Raw genomic sequence first — 27,778 nt, 5'->3', positions numbered from 1 at the left:
AAGTGCCACTGAAACTGGGTTCATTAGACAAAAGTTAGGTTCAGCTCTCAGCTGCTTGCAAGCTTTCAATAAAGCCGTCATTTGGATAATATTTGGACATCCCGGTTTATCACAGGCGGCGTAACATCATCCTGACAATTAATGCCACAGCTAGGTCAAAGCAGACACACACAGGTATGTTGTCTGCACACAATGAGCAAAACATACATTTCCAGTATGGAGGACTCTCTTTGTCATTTCCCATAACTTAACATTAGAAAAAATAAAGTTTCCAGAAGAGGGAGAGAGAACAGAAAGTATCTTTAATGCTGTAAGATCCCACATCACCTCACAACCCTGCCTCCATTGCAGCTGGACTTCTGACCTTTAAAGGCACAGTGTGGTACAGAAAACAGAACCATAAATACATGCACTTATTGTTAATATTACAGTAGTATCTCCAGCTAAGATTCTGGTCCCATTATGCTAGGTACTGTATGTACATATCATAAAAGACTGTTTTTGTAAATAATGTGATAGAATTTCACAATTTCCTAGTACGGCACGTGAAATCGGCTCAGTGGTATCCAGCTCTAACCAGATTTTGAACGGAAAATAAAGTAATAAAGACCAGAAAAAAAGGAATGCTATAGCTTATTAGGCTGAGGGGCGGCTGACTACGGACCTGAGCAAGCAAGATTTAAGCTAACTTGGGGTATGTTGGCTCAGGCTGCAATCACACCCAGTGGCTGCAGTCTAGACATACCCTTATGTGAGTGGACATTTGACACAACTACGTGGTAATGACTCCCTGAGTGTGCAGGGATAGGACCATCCTCTAGGGCTCCTGGAATCAGCATGCCACAGATTCCAGGTCACCAATATTACACACAGACCAAGAGAGAACATTCTATCACATGAAATCTATTAATCAGCCGTGGGTTATAGATACATCATCCACTTCCAAGGAGACCTTTGGAGCATTTGTCTACTATAAAGGGGACCTCCGTGTTGAAGAAGTGTGACACGATCACGACAAAATGCAAATCTACATGAAATTGAAAGCTTTTGTATTTTGGTACCAAGTCAAAAAAAAAAAAGGGGGGGGCTCATGTACTGGATTTGTCATATTTTTGTTTGGGGGGAGGGTGATTTGGAGAGGGGGTTGCTTGAAAATAGGTCCTTTTTTCAATTAAAATGAAAACGAGGCCATTCCCAAGTTAAAAATAATGGGAGCTCAGCACCTCTGAAAATCAGTCCCAAGGTAAAATATAATCCAGTTAAAATTCAGAATTAAACAGTGATGCAGTATTGCAGACCCCAGTAATATCACAATCCATAGTTTGGAATCCATGTAACACAAAATGACGAAGCATAGTTTTGGCAAGAAAAAGCAGAATAGTCCACAAGTGGCAAAGCCACAAGAAAGCAAACTGTGGTCTTTGCCTTCACGAAAGAGGACAGCAACGGCAGACCTATCCATGTAATGAAGTCATCCTGCAGGTATGTAGCAGACTCTCCTGGAATGCTGCCACTTCTGTAGCCCAGTGGGCTAGTTTGCCTTTATTTACTGCTTTGCATTATATTCTGATTTGCATTAGATTTAGCAGTAATGCAAGAAACCTACAGGCCTGTATCCTGTAAGACATTAGCTTCAGCAAGTTAGCATAAGGCTAAGACCTGTGACCCTGTGAACTTTGAACAGATAAACTTTGCACAGATAAACGGCCCAACCGAAAACCCCAAGTATTTGGGGAGTTTAAGGGGAAGTTCAGACCACAGATAAATAATTTAACTGCAGAAGTGTCCTGGCAACGAACTGACGTACATAACAGGTACATGAGATACATTTAAGGCTGGCCTGCTTACTTGCCTATATATCTTTTCTTATACGTTTCTTATGGGTTTGATTATTTGTTTTATTATAATAGGTTTATATTAGCGTATATTTTGGCTGTAACATAAGGTACCTGCAAACCACATCCTGTATGTTGAGCTAAGGCAAAGTTAGCATACATATGGTTTGGGACCTTTCACTAGATAAATGGTGATGAACTAAAGCATATGGTTCATATATGGCTGCAACCTTTAACATAAAGAATGCATTGAAGTAGGTTGGCATAGGGGCTTTCCTAAGTTCATACCCTTTTAAACTTAACAGGTACACCACCACTTGGAACTTGGAAAGAGCCAAAATAACCAGTTAGGACAGAAATAACAAATGTGATACCTAACCACAAAAGGGCCATGGTAACGAACAGACGTATACGATAATAAGTTAGGATCATTGATAAACTAACCTGTAGGAAAAAGACACTCCAACATCAGTAAGGTGAGGAAATACAAATAAGGAGAAGGGAAAAATCCCCTACTGAACATGCATCAAACATAGCGGCAACAGCATAATGTATTATAAAAGTTTAAGGGGGGTAGGAGAGAGAGATTTAGTCCTTGGGAGGTGCCACAATGATGGCCACTGATGAAGATGAGGAAGGTGATGGTGATGAGGAAGACGATGGCTAACGTTTCAGGCTGTTCTACAAGGGATGGTGTGAGTATATGGGTGTGCAGATGTACATGCTGTCGTATTTCTATCTATCTTCCTAAGTTGGGGTGTTTGTGACCGTGCTAAATATATTAATAAACTATATTTGTAAATATAAGAGAGTTCCTATAGTGTGTGTATTGCAACTGTGTACATCAGGGTTCCCAACTGTATAATAATTTAAATAATACTGGGCATGATCTTGGGGCAAGAATCTGGCAGCCCCCAAAGTGATAACTGAGGATTCTTAAGTAATCAATATAATTAATACATAATCTAAAGATCAGGCAACACTTCTAGGGTGGAACACAGCAGTTGTTTAACAGCACACAGCAACAGTGCTCAACTGAGATGGTGAACCTTTGTGGGGGGTGGAGATTTTGCAACACTTCTAAGACTACTTGTTAGGCTGTGCCTTCACATTTGCCAATCTTTTTCCCATGAAATTTATACCCATGTTTCACCTCCTGCCAGAAAGTGATCTCATTTAAAACCAAAACTTATGTTTCTTGGTAAAGAGAAGCCTGTGATGAGTACTATATTGGGGAAAAATAATCACTCCTCACCCCAAACTAGGCCAGGACCAGTGGATGCCTACAGCATATCAAGATAGAGAGGCGGGTCTATTGGCTAGGACACTGGGTTGTGACTCAAACTGGGTTTGATCTCTGGCTCAGCCACACCCTGCCTGGGTGACCATGGGTAAGACACTATCTACCTAATGCCTCTGTTCCCCATGTGGAGACAACAGAATTTTCTACCTCACAGGAGTGGCCTGAAGATAAAATCCATGAATGACTGTGAGGTGCCCAGATACTAGAGTGATGAGGGCCAGATAAATACCTAGGTAGACATACCACAGTGTATTTTTTAATTAGGATGTCCTCTCACCATCCCTGCTCCTTATTTCCCCACTGTCTCTTTGTATTTGGTTTTCACTCCACCTGGTCTCTGCTCCATTTTTTGCCCTATTTTTTCCAGTGGAGAGTTCCCTCCCTTTCTGCTCCCTTTTCCCCCAATCTGTGCCCTACTCTAATCACTGCTACATTCCAGATGGTTCAAGAATCAGGCAAAACACATTTTCCCACCCCTAGCACCCAGCCAGCAGGCGACTCTTGTCTCTGCATCCAAACGCTTGGTCATGGCAAAGACTCACTTCTCTCTGTCCAGCCCATCATAGTTCCCATTGTCTCGCGGGCAAACTACTCACATCTATCATCATCCTCCAACCCTCCGTTTTCCCAGACAGCAGGGGCTCGGGGCGAGCCAAGCCAGCATTGTTGATGCACACATCAACCCCTTGATGTAGAGTCTTGATTGCAGAGAACATAGATAGGATCTCCTCTTCATTGGACAGATCGCACTTATAGGGAATTAGGATGCCAGGGTATCCCGCACTCTGGCATTCTGCTGCCAATTTCTAGAGAAAGAAAAAAGGAAGGAAGAGAAAAGCAATCAGAATCCCTTTCCCTGGGAAAGGCTCAACTGATCAGCTGTGCACTTCATTTCTGCCAGCAAGTACTTTCGTTATTAGTTTGTATTACAGCAGCACCTAACAGCCCCAACCAAGATCAAAGCCCCACTGCGCTAGACCTGTATAAATGCATAGTACGGGACAGTCGCTGCCCCAAAGAACTTGCAGTCTAAATAGGAGAGACAGACAATGGGAACAGAAGCACAGACGGGGAAGTGACTCACTCAAGGTCACAGAGCCAGGAACAGAACCCAAATTCCAGCGTGGTACCCTATCCACTGGACCACGCTGCCTCTGCAGATAAGGCTGCCAGAATCTCCTGTTCTGATGACTAAAATTATGGTCCTTGACCCTTGATTTTAAAACATCTTCGCAGAAAGGGACTAAGGCTAGGTCTACACTACAAGCTACACTACTGTATCTATGCCACTGAGGCACAGTAGTGTAGACACTTGCTCTAGCGATGGAAGGGGGGTTTCAGTCACTGTAGTAAATCCACGTCCTCGAGAGGTAGTAGTTGGGAGAATTCATCCATCATCCCATCGACCAAGCCATGTCTAAATCGGGGATTAGTTTAGTTTAACTACATCTCTCCAAGATGTGATTTTTTCATACTCCTGAGCAATGTAGCTACATCAGCCTAAGTTTTAGGTGTAAACCAGGTCTCAGACTTGGCAAGAGGAGGCCTGATCTTATGTGTAGCATAGGCTGTCTTGCTAATTGCCTGTCACTTGCACATTACATTTGCTCATCCAGCTCCACAGAGCATATCCTCTTGGGTTGGATGCTATAAATGTCACAGACATAACCACTCAAAACTGAATTCCCCTTGGTTTGCATTTGTAAGGCCAGATCCTTAGCTGGCGTAAATCAGCATCATTCCACTGAAGTGAATGGAGTTACATTGATTTACACTAGCTGACAATCTGGCCCCATGCTGTCTAATGTGTGTGCTGGATTGTAGTATTTTACAGTAAGAAGATCACCTCTGCACCTGGCAGATTTTTTAAATATCAGACATTTCCAAGAAGCTTGAAGAAATTGAACCAGGGCACAGCATGGACTGTGTTCTCAGAACCATTAAAGGATTTATATAAAGTTCAGTCTTGGCCCTTATGACTCTTCACTGGACAAGACAATTATCCTTCACTGAAGTCATTTTTTAAACACTTAAATGTGTTTATTATTCAGATCACTTAATTCAGCCACCTTGCATGGTGCACATAATTGTCAACCTCTACATTTATAACAAAGAACAACAAAAAGCAAAATTTGTCCACTGAGCCGCTGGGCAGTAACTCAAACAAAACATATGCTCTTATCAAATAATCCCCCCAAAAACACCCAAAGGAGAGAAAGCCTTGTAAAACAGATAGCTTTGCCTTCTGTCCTGAAGATGGTCAGCAAATTTAGGGCCCGATCCAGTACTGTAAACCATGGGAGCCTTTCCATTTACTTCAATGGGAATTGGATCAGGCCTGGGGAGGAATGAATTCAAGTCAAAGGTCCTCCAAACACACCAATCCTGCACTGTTAGCTTCAGCTTTCCATTGATTTCAATAGGACTTAAGTATGTACTTAAAGTTAAGCACATGTTTAGGTCTTAGCTGCATCAGGGACTTGGTTTAAGCTGACTGGCTTCCATACAAGTACTTTTCAGCGCCATCCGCACTACAGCGTATGCACCATGAAACACTGATTTAGATCCACCGAGGGTCTGAGGTCTTGGCACACCCCAAAATGTACAGTAACAGAGTCCACGCCTGGAGGTGACTTGCTGTTGATTTAAGTTTCATTCATGTGGTTTAACTAGCCAAAATAAATTACAAAGCACCAGCTCTTGAAGGAATCTTCCTAAAGGGCACTTAGGTTTGGGAGGACTGGCCTGTCTGCTGCCCACAAGGAAGCGATCGAGGTAAAGGTCTAAGGATCAGATCCAGCAGCCACTGACGTCAATGGAAAGACTCCCCTGGATGTGAGCGGGCACTGGATGAGGCATTAGCATTGCTGTGCAAGAATGATTCCCAGGCTAGTGATCCAGCCCTGATCATCCAAGGTGACTTACTGTGACAGACGTAAAAGGTACCATCTATAATAATATATATTAGTAGTATTAATAATGATACAAATAATTAAATCGGTCAATTATTATTAAATAATTAATAATAATAAATATTACCCTTCCCTTACCAAGTGATATATTCAAAGGGGTTAGCTCTACAAAATGGACTAAAACGTATCATTAATGCTTTTAGGTCATTCTGACCTCCTGTATATCAGAGGCCACTAAACCACCCATACTCAACCCAACAACCAGAGTTAGACCAAAGTACTGTATTACGGCCTTCGGTGACTAAACTATTGTACACCCAACCTCGCTCTTCCCAGTTGAACTGAGGCGTTTGTTTTATAAACCAGTCTTTGCAGTAACAAGTAATTTAAACAACAACTAAAAGGCAAGCAAAAACCATGCCTGGCTTCTGGTGAGTCCTGTAGAGGACAGGGTCTGAGTGAAATTCACTCTCAAAAATACAGACGCAGAGCTTTGTTAATGCAAGCAGCAGGAGCGGTTGAGTGATTTAAATTGAGCTCTCCGCAACAATCAGTTTGTCAAAGAAGCATCAGTGGAACATCGACATTAAAAGAACTAGCTCATTTTTAAAAGACACGGGGTGAAATAAATTCTGCCCCACCGAAGGCAATGGCAAAGCTCCCATTGATTTCAATGAAACCAGGATCCCCCACCGTGTGTACATTTTGGGAACTAGTTACCTTGACATTGTCTTTTAAAATTAATATATAAGACAGAGTGAAAGCGTACCAGAGTTCACACATTGCCTTCTTGGAATATAAATACTCAGTTGGAATGTTAAATAACAACATAGAGCATATAAAGAGTTCCTTTCTTTGGGGGGAAAAAATTAAAAACCAAATCAGTAAATGAAACTGGATTCTCTTAACTGTTCCCCTTCCTTTTCCATAAAATATGAGGGTTACAGCTGGTTCACATTTTTCAAAATTCACCTTTTTGATTACATTTTCCATTGAAATATCTATTTTTGCCCAAGAGGGTTGGGCGGGGAGAGAAATCACAACAAAATGTGATTCTCTCTCCCCTACTCATTTTCTGATTAGCTCCAGTCAGAATTTTAAAATATTAGCAACTGCTTCAGGGGTGTTTTGGAGGGGTTTTTTTTTGGGGCGGGGGGCTCAGTCAGGGAGGGGGAGTCAGAAAACCTCTGTTTTGTTCCCAGTTACTGCATTCGTTTGTGTATCACAGCCACATTTTCAAAAGTTACTGTTTCATGTACTTCCACCTTTAGAGGCTGATCTTCTCCTTTGAACCTAATTTTCAGAGGCACTCGGCTCCCACTGACTTCAATTGGAGGTTTGCACTCTCAGAGCTCTTAAAATTCAGGAAGTTTGGGACTCCATCAAAGTCAACAGAGCTATCCTGATCTACACCAGCTGAGAATCCAGCTCAAAGAATCTCAGAGGTGGGTACCTAAAATCAGCGGCTACTTTTGAACATTTTGACCTGAACGTATCCCACTGGCAACACTAAAGCGCTTTAATGTGGCTTGTGTGGTTGTGGCAGAGAGCTCTCCCAGCGCTCGAAAAAAAACCACTTCCACCAGGGGCGCAGCTCCCAGCACGGGTGCACTCTTTACACTGGCACTTTACAGCGCTGAGACTTGCTGCACTCGGGGGTGTTTTTTCACACCCCTCAGTGAGAAAGTTGCAGCACTGTAAATTGCCAGTGTAGACAAGCCTAATTCTGACTTGCCTCACAGGCATATTGTGAGGCTTTATTCATTCATGTTTGTGAAGAACTTTGAGATCTTGGGTGGGAAAGAGCTACTGTATTCCAGGTTTGGACAGGTTTCAGAGTAACAGCCGAGTTAGTCTGTATTCGCAAAAAGAAAAGGAGGACTTGTGGCACCTTCGAGACTAACCAATTTATTTGAGCATGAGCTTTCGTGAGCTACAGCTCACTTCATCGGATGCATACCGTGGAAACTGCATCAGACTTTATATACACACAGAGAATATGAAACAATACCTCCTCCCACCCCACTGTCCTGCTGGTAATAGCTTATCTAAAGTGATCATCAAGTTGGGCCATTTCCAGCACAAATCCAGGTTTTCTCACCCTCCACTCATTATCATGGTATCTGAGCTGGAGACCATGTAAAATAATATTCATAAAGCTTTCAATGTACACACACGGCACCTCCAAATAGGGCCTTGTGTCACTATAAACGATATACATAAGAAACAAGAATGGTTAAAACCTCTAAAAAGTAAGAATATAAAAGCCAGATGGAAGGGTGGGGGGATTGAATACATAAAACAAGAGTCATTTAAAAGACAAAGCACTTGAGAAGGAAAGACAATCTCACATCCTGCAGGCTACTGCAGTGAAGCAAAAGGTTGCCTGCTGACCTGTGGGGAGGTGGTGAGACCTCAGATAGGTTGGGGGAGGGACTTAAGTCACAAGCAGATCAGCACTGTTTGTGCCAAAGCAAGGAACGTGATCCTTCGGGAATCATTCACTCAGCACTGGTGCAAATGATGAGACAAGGCGTAAGTCAACCAAGACTCAAACCCTGCCCCAGATAAAAGAGAAAAAAAAATCAAGCTGTAAATATGCAAAGAATAGTACAGAGTGATACAAAAGTCTGTACCACGAGTAAGAGTCTGTAAGGTGATGTCCTTTCAAATTAACCTCTCTCTGATATTTTTTCCATATCCTTGTCCTTTATTTCCTTGAAATTTAGCTGGTCACCTTGGGCCTGATTCTCAGTTATGCGAAGGCCCTTTTATGCTACACTGGCAGCATAAAAGAGCGATGGGACTAAGAGTGGATGCAAGTGTAATTCAGGGTTAAAGTAGTTCTCAGAGCTTCCAAACAAGAGGAAAAGGAGTACTAGTGGCACCTTAGAGACTAACCAATTTATTTGAGCATGAGCTTTCGTGAGCTACAGCTCACTTCCGATGAGCTGCTACTCTGGCTGCTACTCTGAATCCAAACAAGAGGTAATTTACACCACCTTTAACACCCCTTTTACATGGCTAGAGTGATGCAAAGCAGTGTTAAGCCTGGTTGACACTGAAAATGTCCATCAGCAACATTTCTCGGGGTGTGAAAAATCCACAGCCCCGAGAGATGTCGCTGTCTCTGTCTCTAACCCTTGTTGTAGACAGCACCAGGTCGATGGAAGAATTCCTCCATCAACCTAGCTACCGCCTCTCTGGAAAGTGGATTAACTACACCGACAGGAGAACCCCTCCCAGCATTGCTGTGTGTGTCTACACTGAAGAGCTACAGCGACACAGCTGCAGCGCTGAATGTGTGCTGCTGTAGCATTTTACGTGTCTACACAGTGTAAATGAGAATTGGTCCCTACATCCCCAAGTGACATTAGCAAAAGGAAGACGTCTTTGTGTTTTGTTTCTCCCCAGACACACCTCTTCTATTGAATCCCACAGGAATAACGGCGCTGAACTGAATGCAGTAAGGGTTTCAGGCTTTGGGCCTAGGGCTTGACTTCACTGCTAAAAAAAGACGCATTTTTTATCTCAGGGTAACTAACATGCAAGAACCATCCTGAATTAAAAATACAGGAAAGACCAGGCACTTAAGTTTTATATGAGGTAAACTGGGTAAAGTCTAAACTTCACGTGGAGTTATAGTGCTGACCTCGCCTAATTTACCTTGAGGTGAAGCAAAAATGCCAGGCTTTCACCATGTTTTTACCATATTAGTTACCCTGAGGTAAAAAACACACACACACCTTTTCAGCAATGAAGACAAGGCCTGATTATGATCTCACCTACACCATTGCAAACCAGGAATAATTCCACTAAATTAATGGCATTACCAGATTAAAAACAGTGTAAACAAGAGATGACAGCACCTAGTATATTGACAGCCTGGTCCATGACTGGGACTTCTTGGCACTACAGTCATAAAAATAATGTTTTATTTACTACTAATAATCAGGAGCTGTGGGCCCAGTTCACGATTTCCTGCATCGTATACAATCACACCACGCTAAAATGGTTTAAAGTGCTACCATTATCATCTGGTAGCCTTTTGTCCCCATTTTGCATTAATGTAAATAACTAAAGGTGCAGGGAAATTGTTCCCTAAACTACAAACCAACTTCCCTAATACTGGCCTGAGCGTTACCCCCACTGACTTGTCTGGAGCTCCTCCTGGTTTACACCAGTGTAACTGCAATCACACAGTCATACCTTTAAATAGCAACTAAATCCCAGCAAAAGCGCCTTGTTACAAGTCACTGTCAGTTTGCACAATGTAATTTTATATTCAATTTTGTTGAATATTTGCCCTTAAAAAACAAAAAAAGGGACATGTATACCATGCTCAGAGGGCACTGGGATTCATTACATATAGTAAACAACAAACTCTACATTGTGAAAAGCATAATGATCCGGTATCAAAAACCTGGCAAGTGAGAACAGGGTGAAATTCTTTTCCTTCACAAGAAGCCTAAGAAAAGGTCTTTGTGCAGGTGAGGCTTAGGGCTCATTGTATCTGAACAGAAAGATGAAGATTATTGGATACATTTTTTTCCACAGTTCTATTGTACTTGGGTTTGTTTGTCCTGTTTTCCCCCTGAATTTAAGAGGCAAAACTCATAAAGCAGCATTACATTACGGGAACCAAAGGGAATTTGTATGTACGTGCTTTCTAATGTGTATGCTTCCAACATAAATATGGCTCAATTTATTCTTTATTTGTGCCGCTTTAAGGGCCTGATTCTCCTCTCACAGCAGTGTAAGTCATTTGAAGTCAATGGTATTACACTGGTGTAAGTCAGAGGGGAATCAGGCCCAGAGTTTATTAGTTTTTTTTTTTTTTTTTAATCCTGCCTGCATGCAGAGAGGAATAGAATCTTCACACACATTCACAGGGGATATTAACATTGGTACTGTATTTTGTTTCCTTGCTTAGTTTTCATCTTTTATTGCAGGAGCTTGAATAGCTTTCCAGTGCATCACCTACACACTGTAATGCATTTGTTCTATGCATTCGCACCCTGGAAGCCACATCCTGGTCTCTGCTTCCACTGCTTTAAAATTGCCCTAGTTTAGAGCAACATTGAGGCTCCTCAAACTTGCACACAGGGCAAAAGCCATGTCCAAACAGCCCCTGGGATCAGAAGGGGGCATGAAAGCAATAGACTTTTGCTTCCCTGTATCAGGTTTTGCATCAAGAACAATACAATGATCTAAACAATACAATGATCTAGCTCCATGTGGCTTATCTATCCTATGTTTTTGTATCCATTCGCCTGGGAGGTTGTGACCTAATCTGAGCAAACCCTTAATCATCTCCATGAGAATTTTTAAAGGCAAAAATCAGGTCATTTGAGAGGGAAAAAATGTAAATGATCATATTAAAAAAAATATTTACACAGACAAGATTCTGAATCTGGATGTGAAAGTCTTTTTAACACTATTTAACTGCATACACATGTTCTATACTTGTACAGCACCCCGCACAAGAGGGGTCTCGTTACAAGGTCGGAGCCACTAATAAAGAGAATAAATAATGTCACAGCATGGAGGGTGACAAGCTGTAGGTTTAACACACACAAGTGTGGATAAAGGACACAGCAATTGCATGCATTACCGTTGCTAATTAATCATGATCGGCGATTATTATAAGCATCCAGCTCTTTTATCAAACTAAATGATACAAAGCTAATGAAATGAGAGGTTCTGCGGCTCTCTGTGTGTGTTAATCATTCAACAGCCACAGCCCAAAATTCTCCAGAGGATCCCCTCTCACCCCTTCCAAAGGGCCCTGATGCTAATGAGAAACAGCATCTCATCGCTGATATGTCACATTAGAGACAGTGACAGCTTCCAGTATGAGGCGATAGTCACATGATGTCTGGCTGCTGGGGAGAGATGGACTCTGGCTACAAACATCCACCAAATCACTTGCAAACTCTGTAGCCTGCAGCCGTTTCACCAATGTGACATTTCAGCGGGTGAAATAAAATGTACATGGCATTAAAGGGAGCTTTCTTTTCCTTTATAGCCCTTCTCTCTGTATCCAAAGTGACTGGCCTATGCGTTTGCAGGACAGTGGGGACACAACAGTGCATGACTATGTGACATACCACGTATCATAAGTAGTTTCCTCCACAGGAGACTGATTTGTGTTGCATCCTGACAATGCAAACAGATAACATGTTGCCTCTGCAAAAATTCAATCAGTAAATGGCCCACAGCCACACCAACTTGTGCTGTGATCTGACCTGCTCTCGTGATCTATGCAGCCTTGTGCAGGGTCAGTGCTTGAACAGGAGGCATTCAAGGAGCATCTTGAGAGGGTGTGGTCAAGGATTTCAGAGATGGCACCATTCCCTCCATGTCCAGGGTGAATAACAGGGTGGAGGGTGAGAAAACCTGGATTTGTGCTGGAAATGGCCCACCTGTTGATCACTTTAGATAAGCTATTACCAGCAGGACAGTGGGGTGGGAGGAGGTATTGTTTCATGATTTCTGTGTGTATATAAAGTCTGCTGCAGTTTCCACGGTAAACATCTGATGAAGTGAGCTGTAGCTCACGAAAGCTCATGCTCAAATAAATTGGTTAGTCTCTAAGGTGCCACAAGTACTCCTTTTCTTTTTGCGAATACAGACTAACACGGCTGTTCCTCTGAAACTGTGGTAGTGTGGCTCTAGGATTTCAGAGCACGTGCTGATTTTTGGATGAGATGTAAAACTAAGGCGTTAGCTGCTTGCAGCGTTTTCCTCATGGGCCATCTCCAGACCGACTGAAATCAGTGGAGTCCTTCCATTGACTTCCATGGCTGTTGAATTAGGCCCCATCCGGGTAAGGTGCTAATCCAAGCTGGAACCTGAGTGGCCAACAAGGCTGCCTATCTAAATTCCAACTACATTTCTACGGGATACAGTGGCACAGATTGCGTTGTCTTACAGAAACACCAGTGAGATGAGGCTTGGAAGCTGAAAACCCTGCAAGGATACCCTCCATGTTTTCCCCAAAAGCGTCCCAGTAAATGGACAGCAGCTTTGCCCCTGCAGCTCCTCTGCATCCCAGTTCCCACTTAGGACAGAGGTTCAGTATAACAAGAGTGATAAACCAATGCATTAAAGGTATCTCCTGTCTGGGGGACGCTAACAAGCCTGGCAGGCAACTTTCACTGCTTATTAACAGAGTTATTTTTTTGTCAGCTATCACAGAGGTGAACTTCAAACAAAACCTCCAGGTCCAAATGCTATGAAATTTGGGGTTGGTCAGAATTGAAACCAAGACCCAGATCTGAATTTTGCAGCTGGTCCATATCAATATAATGAGCCAAAGCCCACAGATCTAAATACCCTGGTTAAAATCCTGGCCCTAATGAAGTCACTGGAAGCTTTGCCATTGACTTCACTGGCAATTTCACTCCCTGAACTTTCAGAGTGTTTGAGATCTGACTCCAGAGCCAAATTTTGCAGCTCAGGCACTTCTCAAAGGGTTTTCCTTTTCATCAGTCCATGACTAAGAATGAAGGAAACAGATTCTCTTAACCCTGTTGCACATAGGAAAGCTAAACTATGCAGGTTCCAAGGACGTAAGCAGCTACAATGCACCCTGAATCTGCTGTTGTAAGGGCAGTGGGAATTCTGCTTTCAGAATGCTTTGTTCCACTTGTACAATTACCCAGGGAGGTAGAGAGCATCTGTCAGAGTCACCAAGGGGGCACAAGAAAAATGATCATCTTCTAAATAAACATTAGAGACAGAGAAAAAACAAATGTTATGGCGCACAAGGAAAATGGGGGGGAAAGTACACTGTGAAATCTTCTCTACATGTCACAAGATTTGCAGAGAGAAATGGGAGGAAGTGCAGTGTGAACTGATGTGTGATTGCAGTGTATTTACAAATAATACGGGACCTGTTAACCACAAAACCAAAGCGTGAGCATTGGCTCCTCTCCAGCTTGCCTCTGATGCGACAGATTCCTCAATGCAATGTGCGAACAAGAGAGAGAGAACTTTGAAATATACGGCCCCCTACAGCTTTGCAAGAATCAACATTCTGTTCATCTGCCAGCAGAAATTAGGACAGCAACATAACTCAGAACTGTGCAACTCATTCACTCCTCTGGCTTTCGTGGATATGAGGAGAGACAGCAACATGGTCAAAGAGGCCAGAAAATCCTAACAAGAAAATTTCTCCCTAGCAGAACTTAATGAATTCTGCATCCTAAAAGTGTGACCTGGGAGGCACAACTGGGGATCAGGGTTCTGACTCCAGCTCTCCTGATCACTTGCTGTGTGGCCTTAGGCAAGTCACAACCTCCAATGAGTCTCCACTGGGATGAGGAGACTCACAGGCTGAGATTGGGTTTGAGTGCCCAATTCTCATTTATTTTAATTGGAGTTGGACATCCAAATCTCTTAGGCGACTTTGCAAATCTCAGCCTTAATGTCTAAGGGTCTAATCCAAAACCCATTGTCTTCAATGGGCACTAGATCAGGTCCTAAAACACTTCAAATTACTTAAATGAAGGCGCTATACTAACGCAAACTGTGATTACTATTATTACTAGCATTACAGAACAAAAGGGGGGGCACTTGCTGAGTTCAGCCTAAATGACGGGGAAATCGATACATTTGAATAGCATCATTCTGTCTGTCGGGCTCTGCTTGTTCTGAGCTAGCCAATATTTCTGTAGAACACAGCATAAAATTGCCCCTCTGATTGAACGATAGCCCTCCGCCCCCTTATTGTGCGTGGTTTCATTTGGCCATCTATGTGATTTTGCTGATAGGCCACTGTGTGCTGATAAGGTTTGAAGGAAGATGTGTGTTTAAAAAGAGGGGAAAAGACTGTAGCATACACTTAAAGAAACATTTTTAAAAGGCCAGCAGCAGTTAGGCAAATTAAAAGAAGCATCCAGAGCTGCTGGGAGGTGTTCAGATTTTAAAATTTAATCAAAGCTAATGTTAAAATTATATAATACACAGGTTAAGGAAGGAGTGTCTGTAGATCTGGGTATAGGGCTTAGATAATTCAAAATTACAAAGTTGGTTTTAAAAGTCATAAATTACATACAAAACAATCTGCAATAACCCAAATTTAGATGAAAATTTAATATAGCATCCAAGTTATACAGAGAGTTGGTTTTAGAAAGCAAATACAGCAATGACCGTATGAGACTCTAGACGGACACAGCTGATAAGATGGAAGGGGCCATTCATCCCTTTTGATCGTAGCTTTACATCAAGACGTCAGCTTTCATGATTATTTCAGTGGTTGAGAGAGACATAATGCCCAAGTTCAGAGATCTTCCCAGCCAGAAAACAATCTTGCAGCCTGGATGCCAATACCTCAAAAGGGAGAGCTTATCACGCCATATTTGCCTGTTACAAAGTATCACAGCGGAAGAGTCTCCACAGCATTGGCGGTCACATTCTTTGCTCCCATAAGCCTGTCCATGGCCATGTACTTTCTGTACTTGGGATAAGATCTTAATTTGCTCCCAAATGCAATCACTGTATCTTGGTACGTCGTGCCAAGGGAACAGGAAGTCCTAGTAAACAACCTACGCCAGGCACTCAGACACCAAAGGTCACTCTCGATTTTAGGATTTCTGAGCAGCAGACGGCACATGTTAAGCCATCATGCCCACTGCCGTGTAAAATAAACTTTTCAGGAAATTAAGATACACTAGTCCAAATGCTGCAGTTAACACGCAGCACAAAGAGCTCGGTCAGTTGGAAGAATATTTCCTTCTGTCCTCTTCCTGATAAGATAATTCTCTCCCCCGCTGAGTCTCCCTAAGAAATTTCACTTGAGATAGATAGAGATAGAGAGATTTTACACACACACACACCCATCAGGTCCCTGCTCCCCCAAGATACAGAAGAAAACAGAACACAGGGCACATGAGTAAACCTACTGGAGACCTGATCCTGTGAAACAGTGTCAAAACTGTTTGGATCAGATTCTCATTTACAGTGCAGAGGGGCCTTAAAATGGGCATGAATTACATTTACATCCAGATCAGTGTAAAAGGGCCTTGTGTAAATGGGAATAAGGCTCCCTCTATCTTGTAATTAAATGTTTAATTGAGGCAAGTGGGGCAATACCCCCAAATTCTGGCATCTGCAGAACATTAAAAAGTTCTAACTGTGGGTGGCTGGGAAGAGAGTGGAGAAAATTAATAACAACTAATTCCAAACTGACTTCACCTGTCTCTTATTACTGGGAACAGCAAGACAACTGGGCAGAGATGTAACAAGAATGAAATAAAATATCAGGTAGGCTCAAGACTGAGCTGGTCTTAGTTTCGCAAGTCTTGGCCATTTTTAATGTTCCTGAATTGCTCTTCTTTTTAAAAAACTTACAAAGTGCACTGCAGTACACCCAAAGATGATGTGAGAATTTTGTTCAATTACTGTTCCAGCAGTGCCTGGAATTTTAACGGTCACTGTCACTTTCCATCATGGTAAAGCAGGATGCAGTCATTGGATGTTAATGTACCAAGGTACAGAAAACAAAAACAGGACATCCACTGTATCTCAAGGTTACCAAGAATCATTGTGCATCTTGGATAACAAAGAGAAAGAGTAAAACAAAAAAACAAAAAAAAAACCCAACACCATACATTTACAAGCTGTAAAAGTGTAGAGAAACACACACACACAGTCTTTCTTATTTCATTCTCATTGATGCAGGTTTATTGGAGCAATCCAAAATGTTTCAAATTTGAGTTAATTCTGAATTCTAAGATTCAAAATAATGGTAGGAGAGGGGGAATTTTAAACTGTGTGTGGGAAATTACACACGTACACACATTTCTCCCCACACGACCCCAAAGATCAGTAGAGCTGGCTGAAATTCAATGTAATTTCAATGTTTTTAAAATAAATGGGGGGGGGGAGCCAATCAAATCCTCATCAAGTTTCCCCCCCAGCCAGGTCTATATGGTCTCCAGTTGTATATGCAAGTTTCCCAGCACACTTCTGCACATAGGACAAATCATTGCGGTTACTCTGAGGCACATGCCTACTCAAGGGAGGTTTAAACAGTTGTTGCTTCTCCAGTTTTGAGGGCTGATCTAAGAGCCATGGGACAGTTCAGAAGAATAGGGAACACCTAAAACTTTAGGACATGCTTCACCCCCTTCATCTTTGCTAGATTAGGGAAGAAGTAACACAGAACCAAATAGGTAAAGGTGGGATGGTGGCAGAAGGTGACTAAGGGCCGGTCTACACTACAGGGGGGAAGGAGGGGAGGGCGGGAGGGGGGGAGGTCGATCTAAGTTACACAACTTCAGCTACGTGAATAACGTAGCTGAAGTTGATGTACTTAGATCTACCTACTGCGGTGTCTTCACTGTGGTGTGTTGACAGAAGACGCTCTCCCGTCGATTCCCATTGCGCTTTTCATGGAGGTGGAGTACCAGAGTCAACATTAGAGCCATCAGCGGTCGATTTATCATGTCTATACTAGACATGATAAATCGACCCCCGCTGGAGTGATCGCTGCCCGTGGATCTGGCCGGTAGCATAGACAAGCCCTCATGCTCTGATCTATGCTTTCCATTGACTTCAATGAGCTTAGGATCTGGCCCTCACAGAGCTAGCCCTGGCCAGCAAAAGGTTACTACTTGGCCTGATTCTGATTTCACTTGCATCAGTGGTAAATTAGAAATAATATGACTGAAGTCAATGTAGTTACACTGGAGAAAGAGAGACCAGAATCAGGCCCACTTGCCGTAGGCCAGCGCATAGGGGAAGACTGAGGGGAGAGAATAGATCTGCCAATGCTTGCAGCATCCGAATGGTGATGTGAAAAGAACAGAAACACTAGCAGACAGTGATTTATATTTAAAGGTTCGACTTCAGTCCTTTGCCCCCTGGGTGTGCTGAAGCTGGCATCACTCACGGGACTGACTGTGTGGACAAGACCACAGGGAAGCCTGGGGGAAGCGTTTTGCATATTCCCTTGGGGAATGAGAACATACCCTCAAATGTATCCAGAGAGAGAGAGATCCGTCATGCCATTTAAAGTCCACTCCAGGATTCTGCCCCCCTTATTCCCCTCCATGGGGAAAATTTTTAATTCTGCACCGAAAGAAACTAGTTTTGCAATTTCAGGCTTCTCAGGCGATCCATTGCTGTTTCTTTGGTTTGGCTTTCAGCATAAGTTTTCAGTGCACTGTTGTGAGCCAGAGAGAAACCAACATTTCTAACCTCTCTGTTTCCACATTCAGCTGGCTAGTGTTGTTAAACATTCAGTACAACACTGGCATGAAAAAAGATCAGGCCTAGATGCCATAAACCCAAGCATATGGACCTTGATGGAGATTCAAACAAAACAGAAGGGTAGACCAGCTGATGATGATCCAGAGCTGCTAATGCTGTTTTCCTGAGGATTGCAAAGGACACACGTTGCCTCTAGTTAATCTCATCATCTTGGGGTTAGAAACCACATACAACAGCATGTAGTTCTTCCTCACTTAATGAAGGGCTCCGCTGTCAAGATTGACCACAGCAATCATCCCAGAAAATCTCCTGAGGGGTTTATTTTTTTGGTTGTTGTTGTTCTCTGCAGTTTGCCACCTGCAGAAACATGAATCAAGATGGCTCTTTTCATCTCCCAGGTTACGTCTGCTCTAGCAAATTCTCTTTGAGAACAAAGTGCCTGGTGTACATCGCTGGCATTCAGTCTGAGCCAAAAATCGCTTAATGGGATCTTGTGAATAAAGGAAAGTCACAGGCTCTCCTCAAAGATAGACCAGCCTCATGGAAGTTTGCAAAGAAATGGTGCTATGGAAAATATGGATGGCAACTCTACAAACTGAAGGAGATTGTGATATTCTTCCAGGGCATCATTTAACTCTTAGGGACATTTTCTCTGGGTTTCAGAAGGATAGCAGCTGCTGAGCCAACAGAGAGCTCAAATAGGAAACAAAGGGTAGGAATAAACAGACAGTGTTCACAGTGAAGAGAGGTAAACAGCAGGGTTCCCCAAAGATCTGTACTGGGACCAGTGCTGTTCAACATATTCAGACATGAGCTGGAAAAAAAGGGGGTTAACAGTGAGGTGGCAAAGTCTGCAGATGATACAAAATTACTCAAGACAGTTAAGTCCAAGGCTGACTGTGAAGAGTTACAAAGGGATCTCACAAAACTAGGTGACTGGGCAACAAAATAGCAGAGGAAATTCAGTGTTGACAAATGCAAAGTAAAGCATAGTGGAAAACATAATCCCAACTAGACCCCATCATTTTGTGGGTATAAATTAGCTGTTAACACTCAAGAAAGAGATCTTGGCGTCATTGTGGATAATTCTCTGAAAACATCTGCTCATTATGCAGTGGCAGTCAAAAAGCTAACTGAACATTACACACCATTATGTAAGGGATAGATAATATGACAGAAAATCTCATAATGCCACAACATAAATCCATGGCACACCCACAGCTTGAATACTGCGTGCAGTTCTGGTCACCCCATCTCAAAAAAGATATATTAGCATTGGGAAAAGTACAGAGAAAGGCAACAAAAATAATTAGGGATAAGGGACAGCTTCCATATGGGCAGGTTCATCTTAGAAAAGACACAACTAAGCAGAGATATGGTAGAGATCTATAAAATCATGAATGGTGTGGAGAAAGTGAATCAAGAAGTGTTACTCACCCTTTCACAAAACACAAGAACCAGAGGTCACCCAAGAAATCAATAGGCAGCAGATTTAAAACTAACATAAGGAAGTATTTCTTCACACAACACACAGTCAACCTGTGGCATTCGTTGCCAGGGGATGTTGTGAGGGCCAAAACTATAATGGGGTTCAAAAGAGAATTAGATAAGTTCACGAAGGAAAGGTCCATCAGTGGCTAGTAGCCAAGATGGCCAGGGACACCCAAGCCCATGCCTCTGAACCTCTGACTGCCAGAAGCTAGGACTGGACAACACAGAATGGATCACTTGATAAATTGCCCTGTTCTATTCATTCCCTCTGAAGCATCTGACACTGGCAACTGTTGGAAGACAGGAGACTGAGCTAGATGGACCTGGCCATTCTTATGTTCTTATATAAATAATACATTTTACTGTCTTTGCTCACAGCTCTTAAATAGTAATATTAATAATAAAACTTAGCACCAATATTGCCTGTTTTAATCATAAATATCAAAGCACTTTACAAAAGGTGGGTGCACACCATTATCCCCATTTTACAGATAGTGGAAATGAGGCACAGAGAGGTGAAGTGACTTGGCCAAGGTCACACTACAACAGAGTGACAGAGAGAACCGAGGTCGCCTGACTTCCAGTCTGGTACTGTATCCTTTTGCCTTTATATAGCCTTCTGTCTCAACTTGAGATGAGAGATGTCTCAAATCGGGTTCCCAAAAAGTGAGGCACTGAAAATTGATAGAGGATTTGAAAATATTTAGGCATTAAGTAACACAGCAGGTGACTAACAGAACAAGGACCAAAACCCAGATCTGAGTCCTTACCCTGTAGTTTAGTTGCCACTACACTCGACAAGGCCAGCAGGAACCCCGGTGATCATCTAGTCCAACCTGCTGTATAACACAGGCCATAGAACTTCCCCAAAACAATTCCTAGAGCAGATCTTTTAGAAAAACATCCAATCTTGATTTCAAAATTGCCAGTGATGGACAATCCATCACAACCCTTGCTAAATTGCTCCAGTGGTTAATGATCCTTGCTGTTAAAAATGTACACCTGAGTTCCAGTCTGAATTTGTCTAGCTTGTTAGGCTAATCCCTCCTAACATTCTCCATTGGAAATAGACATTGATCAGAACAGTAAATTCCCTGCTGTTAAGATGATCAAGAACTCAAATAGGGCTGGACCATTTCCATAGGCCAGATTTTCATTTACGCAGAGACTAGTCAGCTTCTGATCACACCTACAGGGGGTGAACAAAAGGTAATACAGTGAGTCTCTCTAGACATTTATACTAAGCTAATCACCTTGATGTCTATGAAGTGACAGCTTTGATACAGAAATGGGAAAGCCAGGAAATTTTAAAAGCATACGGTAAGCATTTGGTACATGAAGGTGAACTTCAAAGGACAGATTTATCAGCTGAATACCCTTGCTACAGTTTCAACTAAGGCCTTTTCTACATGCAGGAGTTGCATTACTTTAACTACATGACTACTGTTACAGCACCAAAACCCCCACAGCATAGACACAGTTAAAAGTGCATATACCGGTACAGCTTATTCCCACAGGAGGTGGAATGAGCCTCACAGAATAAGGGACTTTTATACAGGTATAACTCCTTCCATACTAGGGGTTGTACTAGTATAATAATTTCGGGAAAAATTTTCACCCTTAGCCAAAATAGTTATACTAGTGCAAAATCTGTGTGTAAACCAGGCCGAAGGGTCTGATTCTTCATTGCTCTGTGACTTGTGGGGTTATTTACACCAGTGAAAAATGGGTCTGAAACGTGTAAGCAGTTAAACACGATTTGGAATCAGGCTGGGAATGTTTTCCTAGCGTCTAACCGGAGATCTAATCACTGCTCCTGCCCAATCCCAACTCCTTTTGATCCTATACAATCAATCTCATTGTCATGATCTCATTTAAACCAGGATGCCCTATGGGGGAAGATTATTTCCTGGCAGTTAACCACCAGCTGGTAGAGTTGAAGATTTCAGATGAAGCCCTAGCCCTTTAACCCAGCTTGTCATTAAGTGCCAGCCAGGTGGCCATTAGTACCATTATATATTAGGAAAATATAACAAAGAAAAAATAATTACTTCACATGTTCAAAAGTTAAAAATGGAACCACCCATTGCAATAGAGACAGTATTTCCTAGCTGCTAAGCCTGAAAAGTAGCCAATACAAAAGCAGGATTTGAGCAGGTCATTCCCAACATCCTGTTAGACTTATAATTGTTCATTAAGCACAATGTTTTGCAAGGAGCATCCCTTCAGTGAGGTTCTACTGCATCAGATACTTGATCTATAGGGCAGGAATGTCCTCTCACTTATACCAGTCTTACTATTGATTGTGTCTGTGTTAACCTTGACCTAAACTAGCATAAAGGAAAGAAGAACTAGGTCTCCAATAAAGACCCAAAGGAGGAATCTGGTCCAGCTGTTTAGGATACATTTGGTTACCTTTTTTTAAAAAAACTGCATCTTGCTGTATATGACATGTGCCATGAATATTAAAAATAGACAGCAGCAGTCCTCACAAGACTTTTGTGCACTAGACAATTGTAAAGGACACAGTTACATATTTTAGACCCAAAATTTAGGATCCAGTAAATAATTCTTAAAGATTTTACAAAAACTTAATATAAATATTTAAATGACTCTTAAAAAAGGTTTAGGCCCTGATTTGGCAAACTAACCCATTAACTCTATGCTTAATTCATATACTTGAAGGCCAGAACGAACCATAAGAACATCTACTCCATCCACTTGTATATCACAGGTATTTAAATCCCTTTGGCTTAAAGTTAAGCATGTACTTAAGCACTTTCCTGAAAGGGACAGACTGGTGTAAATGTTTACGCGCTTTGCTATATCAAAGTCTTAAATATTTCACCTTGCAGTGTTGTAACCCAAATGTTCCATAACAAGAAACTGACTAGAAAGGAAAGTGAAACTGTCTCCTCTATTTTCATTTTCCAAGGTGAGTGAAGTACAAAACAAAAAACAAAAAAACTGCATCAATGGTGAAAGGAAATTGGGTTTTGTAAGTTATTTCCATTTTTACTTATTGACAAGTTTGATGCTTGTTTTAAATAAGATGTAAAGCCAGGATGGTAACACAAGAAAGGCACTGCAGCCCAGCGGACAGCACCAGGAGTTCTGGCACAATTTTTATAGTAGGGGTGCTGTGAGCCATTGCACCAAACTGCAAACCCTGTATATGTATATATTACTCTGAAACCTGTATATGATGGAAACTACTTCAAGCCAGGGGTGTAGCAGATCCTAGTTCCAGCACCTATGGATAGTGAACTGGACTGCGACACAGGAGACCTGGATTTGCTTGCCACTTCTGTCACTGCCCTGCTGATTGACCTTGGTCAAGTCATTTCACCTCTCTGTGCCTTAGTTTCCCAATCTGTAAAATGAGAATAATGATACTTATCTCCTTTGTAAAGTGTTTTGTGATCTACAGACGAAAACACTAAATAGGAACTAGATTTTTTTTTGTTTATCTTTAAATCACCAAAAGCAATTGGGGTTGCCTATAAACAAAAGTTTAGTCCTTGTTTAACTACAATTGGCTTTTTAAATGATTTCATTAAGCAGGTGGAAAGCCCTCTTGGGAGACATTCAAACAGTGTCTGAGTTATATCAATTTAACTAAATTCTTTCAAACAGATTTAAGTGTATCCACACAGGAACATGCACCAGTTTAACTAAATCAATTTACAAAACAAGTTTAACTAAACTGGTGCAATATTTGGGTATTAAATCCCCCTAACTTTTTGTTTTTAAATGGATTAAACCAATGTATTTTAAACATAGTGAGTACACTGCTCCTCAACTCAGATCTTCTGTTCCAAGAGGCATGGTAGAAGAGAAAGACTACTTTTGCCCAGATCCCCAAAAGTATTTAGGTATCTAACTCCTATTAATTTCAGTGGGAGTTAGGCACCTAAATACCTTTGAGGATCTGGGCTTTTGAAATAGAACATTGCAAGTGGAAAGGCGAACACATGCAGATTAACGAGACATCACATCAGCATTCAACATGGAACTCCAACACCAGGAGCTAACAGAGAACGGAGGAGTCTTGCAGTTTCTAAATAGTTTACACCAAATGAATCTGAAGTGCTGACTCATTAGCAGGAACGAATTTATAACATTGCCCCAGGAACCGTCAGGCTCACCTCTAAGCTTCGACAAAGGAAGATGTGATCAAAAGCTGGTGGAATCTATAGGGAATTCAGCTCCCAACGCACAATTTTCACTCTCCATAATTGTAATATTACAACAGGATATTCTTAGTCAAGACCTGCTCCTGGCATGCAAAATAAACTATTTTAAATAATATGCAAAAAGAAAAGGAGTACTTGTGGCACCTTAGAGACTAACCAATTTATTTGAGCATGAGCTTTCGTGCACGAAAGCTCATGCTCAAATAAATTGGTTAGTCTCTAAGGTGCCACAAGTACTCCTTTTCTTTTTGCGAATACAGACTAACACGGCTGTTACTCTGAAACCTTTAAATAATATGTAATGCAGATCAATTATTAGAGCTGATGTTTGTGGAGGAGGGAACACGACACAAGGATTTTCTTGGCCTTACTCACCGTCTATTAACAGTGCACAGTGACAGGCAGCACCCATGGGAAGCAGCTAGGGAACAGCTGCCACTAGTCATTGTCGCAGCTACTCTGCGAGGGAAGAAGGGAGATTGGATGCCGGCAGTGCTAGAAATGCTGTCTTATCAGCATCTACTGAACTGCCAGTCAAGTAGCTCAGATGAATTGCTATGGCAGAAGCAATGCAACGCAAAGGTGATTTCAGGGTGGTTACAGGTGATCATAGGAACTCTGGCTGGTGTGAGAAATCACAACTCCATTGAGGTCAGTGGAGATTCGTCATTAGCATAAGTGAGTGTATTTGGCTTCATGTTTATAAGGGCACTTGAAAGGGTTTCTGCACTGGCCCCAACCCACCGAGCTCTGCATGTGTTACTTGGATTGTAAGCTCTTTGGGACAGGGAAACCTCTTTTTGTTCTGTGTTTATCCAGTTTATCTGTGTAGTAGGTGTCATTAATGATCCCTTCAAAACGGTGCTCCTGAATCCAGTTGTTACAGGGAATCATTAACAATGAACAGATGCTCCACCTGAGTGTTCCACCTTCTTCTGATAGCTTCTGCAACCTCATAAATCATCTTGCCAGGGTGTGCCAGGCAACAGGAGGAACCCTCATTTAACTCAGGAAGCCTTCTACACACAGAACAAGGTATTATATTATTGCCAAGAAGGCCAATGGCATTTTGGGATGTATACGTAGGGGCACTGCCAGCAGATCGAGGGACGTGATCGTTCCCCTCTATTTGACATTGGTGAGGCCTCATTTGGAGTACTGTGTCCAGTTTTGGGCCCCACACTACAAGAAGGATGTAGAAAAATTGGAAAGAGTCCAGCGGAGGGCAACAAAAATTATTAGGGGACTGGAACACATGACTTATGAGGAGAGGCTGAGGGAACTGGGATTGTTTAGCCTGCAGAAGAGAAGAATGAGGGGGGATTTGATAGCTGCTTTCAACTACCTGAAAAGGGGTTCCAAAGAGGATGGACCTAGACTGTTCTCAGTGGTAGCTGATGACAGAATAAGGAGTAATGGTCTCAAGTTGCAGTGGGGGAGGTTTAGGTTGGATATTAGGAAAAACTTTTTCACTAGGAGGGTGGTGAAACACTGGAATGCGTTACCTAGGGAGGGGGTGGAATCTCCTTCCTTAGATATTTTTAAGGTCAGGCTTGACAAAGCCCTGGCTGGGAGGATTTTGTTGGGGATTGGTCCTGCTTTGAGCAAGGGGTTGGACTAGATGACCTCCTGAGGTCCCTTCCAAGCCTGATATTCTATGATTCTATGAAATGTCCAGTCTGATATGTACAAGTCAAATAATTCCGCTTATATTTTAATGAGTGTTCCGGCTACCTTAAAGCACATAAATAATCATTCTCCACATCAAGATTAAAGACACTGCTTTGCAGTGATTGCTAATAGTGTTCTTCTGGGCTGGGAGTATACACGGAGGGGAATATGCCATTTCTATTGTGACAGCTCATTAAAACAATGTTTTCCTTGAAGTGTGAATATCCTGAACATCTTAGATTTCTGCATTTTCCTTAATTCCACAAGGCAGTTAGTTCCACAACACAAATTCAAACTCACCCCTCCCCCACCCTTGTTTTCTATCAGAACATTATTGTTACCATTAAGAAGGAAGTAAATGTTCTGCAGTCATACGTGTCCATTTGCCAGACACTCGGCAGTCTGAGTAACTCACAGTGGGGAGGGTTTAGTGAAAGACTGTGTTGTCCAAAATACATGCAAGTTCTTCCACCCAGCATGCCTGACTTGTTATGTATTACAGTATGGATCACTGCCTACCTGGGAGTAAATTTCCAAGGCAACCTGCTGATACAGAGCAGTGTGTGCTTGCAATATATGAGGGGAGGATCTGAATTTCAATATCAGCTAGAGAGATACTTTTACACAGACACACACACACTTCTATTTTATTCTATCACAACTGACGATATTTGTATACAGTTAGATGTTGCTAATTTGTTTTAATTCAACTACGCTTGATCAGTTCTTGCGGCAGTTGTGGGAGTATCCATGAAAGTCTGCTCCAGAAAGGTGGGAAACACCTCTGGATACACTGTATGAATTTAGGGCTTGATTCAAAGCTCATCGAAGTAAATAGAAAGACACCCAAACACACATACCCTTGCATAAAATTATTTTATTAATGAACAAGTCATGATGATGCAACTAGGGGCAGTGGGATTAAATTAAAGGGAAAAATTAGGCTGAATGTTATAGAAATCTGTTTTTGACAATTACATCTCTTGGGCTGTGGATCAGTTTCCCAAGGGAAGTGGTGAATCTTTCAAACTAACCAGGGCTAAGCATTAGAAAAATACTTCATGGGAAATTATCTTGCAGGGGTTCCCAGGAGATGGGGTAGATGATCTAACAGGCCGCCTCCGTCTTGATTTTCTAGGCTCCCCTCAAGTAAAATACACTTGGGGGCTGGCAGAGAGCGGGGAAAGATGTCACAATTGAAGGATTTTTCAGAGCAACAATATTGAGGCAGCATCTGTGGTCAGCGCTTCCCTCCCCTGCAGTGTCAGCATCATACACCACAGTCCCCTGTAACAGCACAGTGGTTCAGCCAGCCTCCCACCAGAATACTCAGAACACTGGCCTCTGCTCTCATTTTTTCCCCCCTAAAACCTTGCTGTGTGAGCCTTTGTACGGACAACAGCTATAAATCAAAGCCAAAATTGTGGAAATGCAAACAAACAAAGGGTAAGGAATGTGCACCTGCTGTTTTCTTCTCTATACTGGAGCTGCTTTATAGATGGACATACACACACATACTTACCTTCCTCGCCTCCTCCCCCACAGTTACCCTAAACAGCAGTGTCTACATCTAATCAGCCCAGTATTCACCAAATCAAGCTGCACCAATGGGCTCCAAAATGCTTATGCCTGCATATGAAAAAAAAAATACAACTGAACAGTAGGCTCTTTGAGTCCTCTTACATCCCATGCACACCCAGAGGGACTGACAACAGAGCAGGGAAAATACTTTGTGCAATGGGATCTGCCAAGCAGGACTTGGCCTTTGTTCCGAGCATGTAGCCACAAGGCATTCCCTGGTTCTGGAGACAGCCCTAATTTTTAAGCTCCTCCTCCCTTCAACATCCATTCAGGAAAGATGAACTGTATGGCTGAACCCGCTCCAACTTACCCAAACTATCCCTATCCCCATATAGCTGATGAATACTTCCTGACCCAGCATATTACTTCCCACCTGATCCCCTCCCACCCCCACTTCTAGAACTCTCCCACATCCCCTAATAAGGATCACTGACCCTCCCAGCTTCCAAACCAGCTAGTTTCAGATTTGCTAGATAGTTTGCTCATATCTGCCAGAGGCCCTGAATGTCTTGCTTCACCTCTGCCCCCTTCTCTTCATACTGATACCTTCTGCAATCTTGGGCCAAGGCG

At 42.3% G+C, this 27,778-nt stretch overlaps 1 protein-coding gene across 1 annotated transcript in view; it reads right to left on the bottom strand.

The window, feature by feature from the left end:
- DHRS11 (dehydrogenase/reductase 11) overlaps nucleotides 1–27,778 on the bottom strand; it is a 66,530-nt gene that overhangs the window by 15,907 nt on the left and 22,845 nt on the right. Inside the window, exon 2 of the mRNA XM_073315525.2 lies at nucleotides 3,735–3,944. Within this exon, the coding sequence (XP_073171626.1) occupies nucleotides 3,735–3,944 (210 nt within the window). The remainder of the gene's footprint in view (nucleotides 1–3,734; nucleotides 3,945–27,778) is intronic.

The sequence above is a fragment of the Lepidochelys kempii genome, chromosome 17, assembly GCF_965140285.1.
Source record: "Lepidochelys kempii isolate rLepKem1 chromosome 17, rLepKem1.hap1, whole genome shotgun sequence".
Lineage (NCBI taxonomy): Eukaryota > Metazoa > Chordata > Testudines > Cheloniidae > Lepidochelys > Lepidochelys kempii.
The sequence above is the reverse complement of the archived record's forward strand: the minus strand, read 5'-3'. Positions and strand labels throughout refer to the sequence as shown.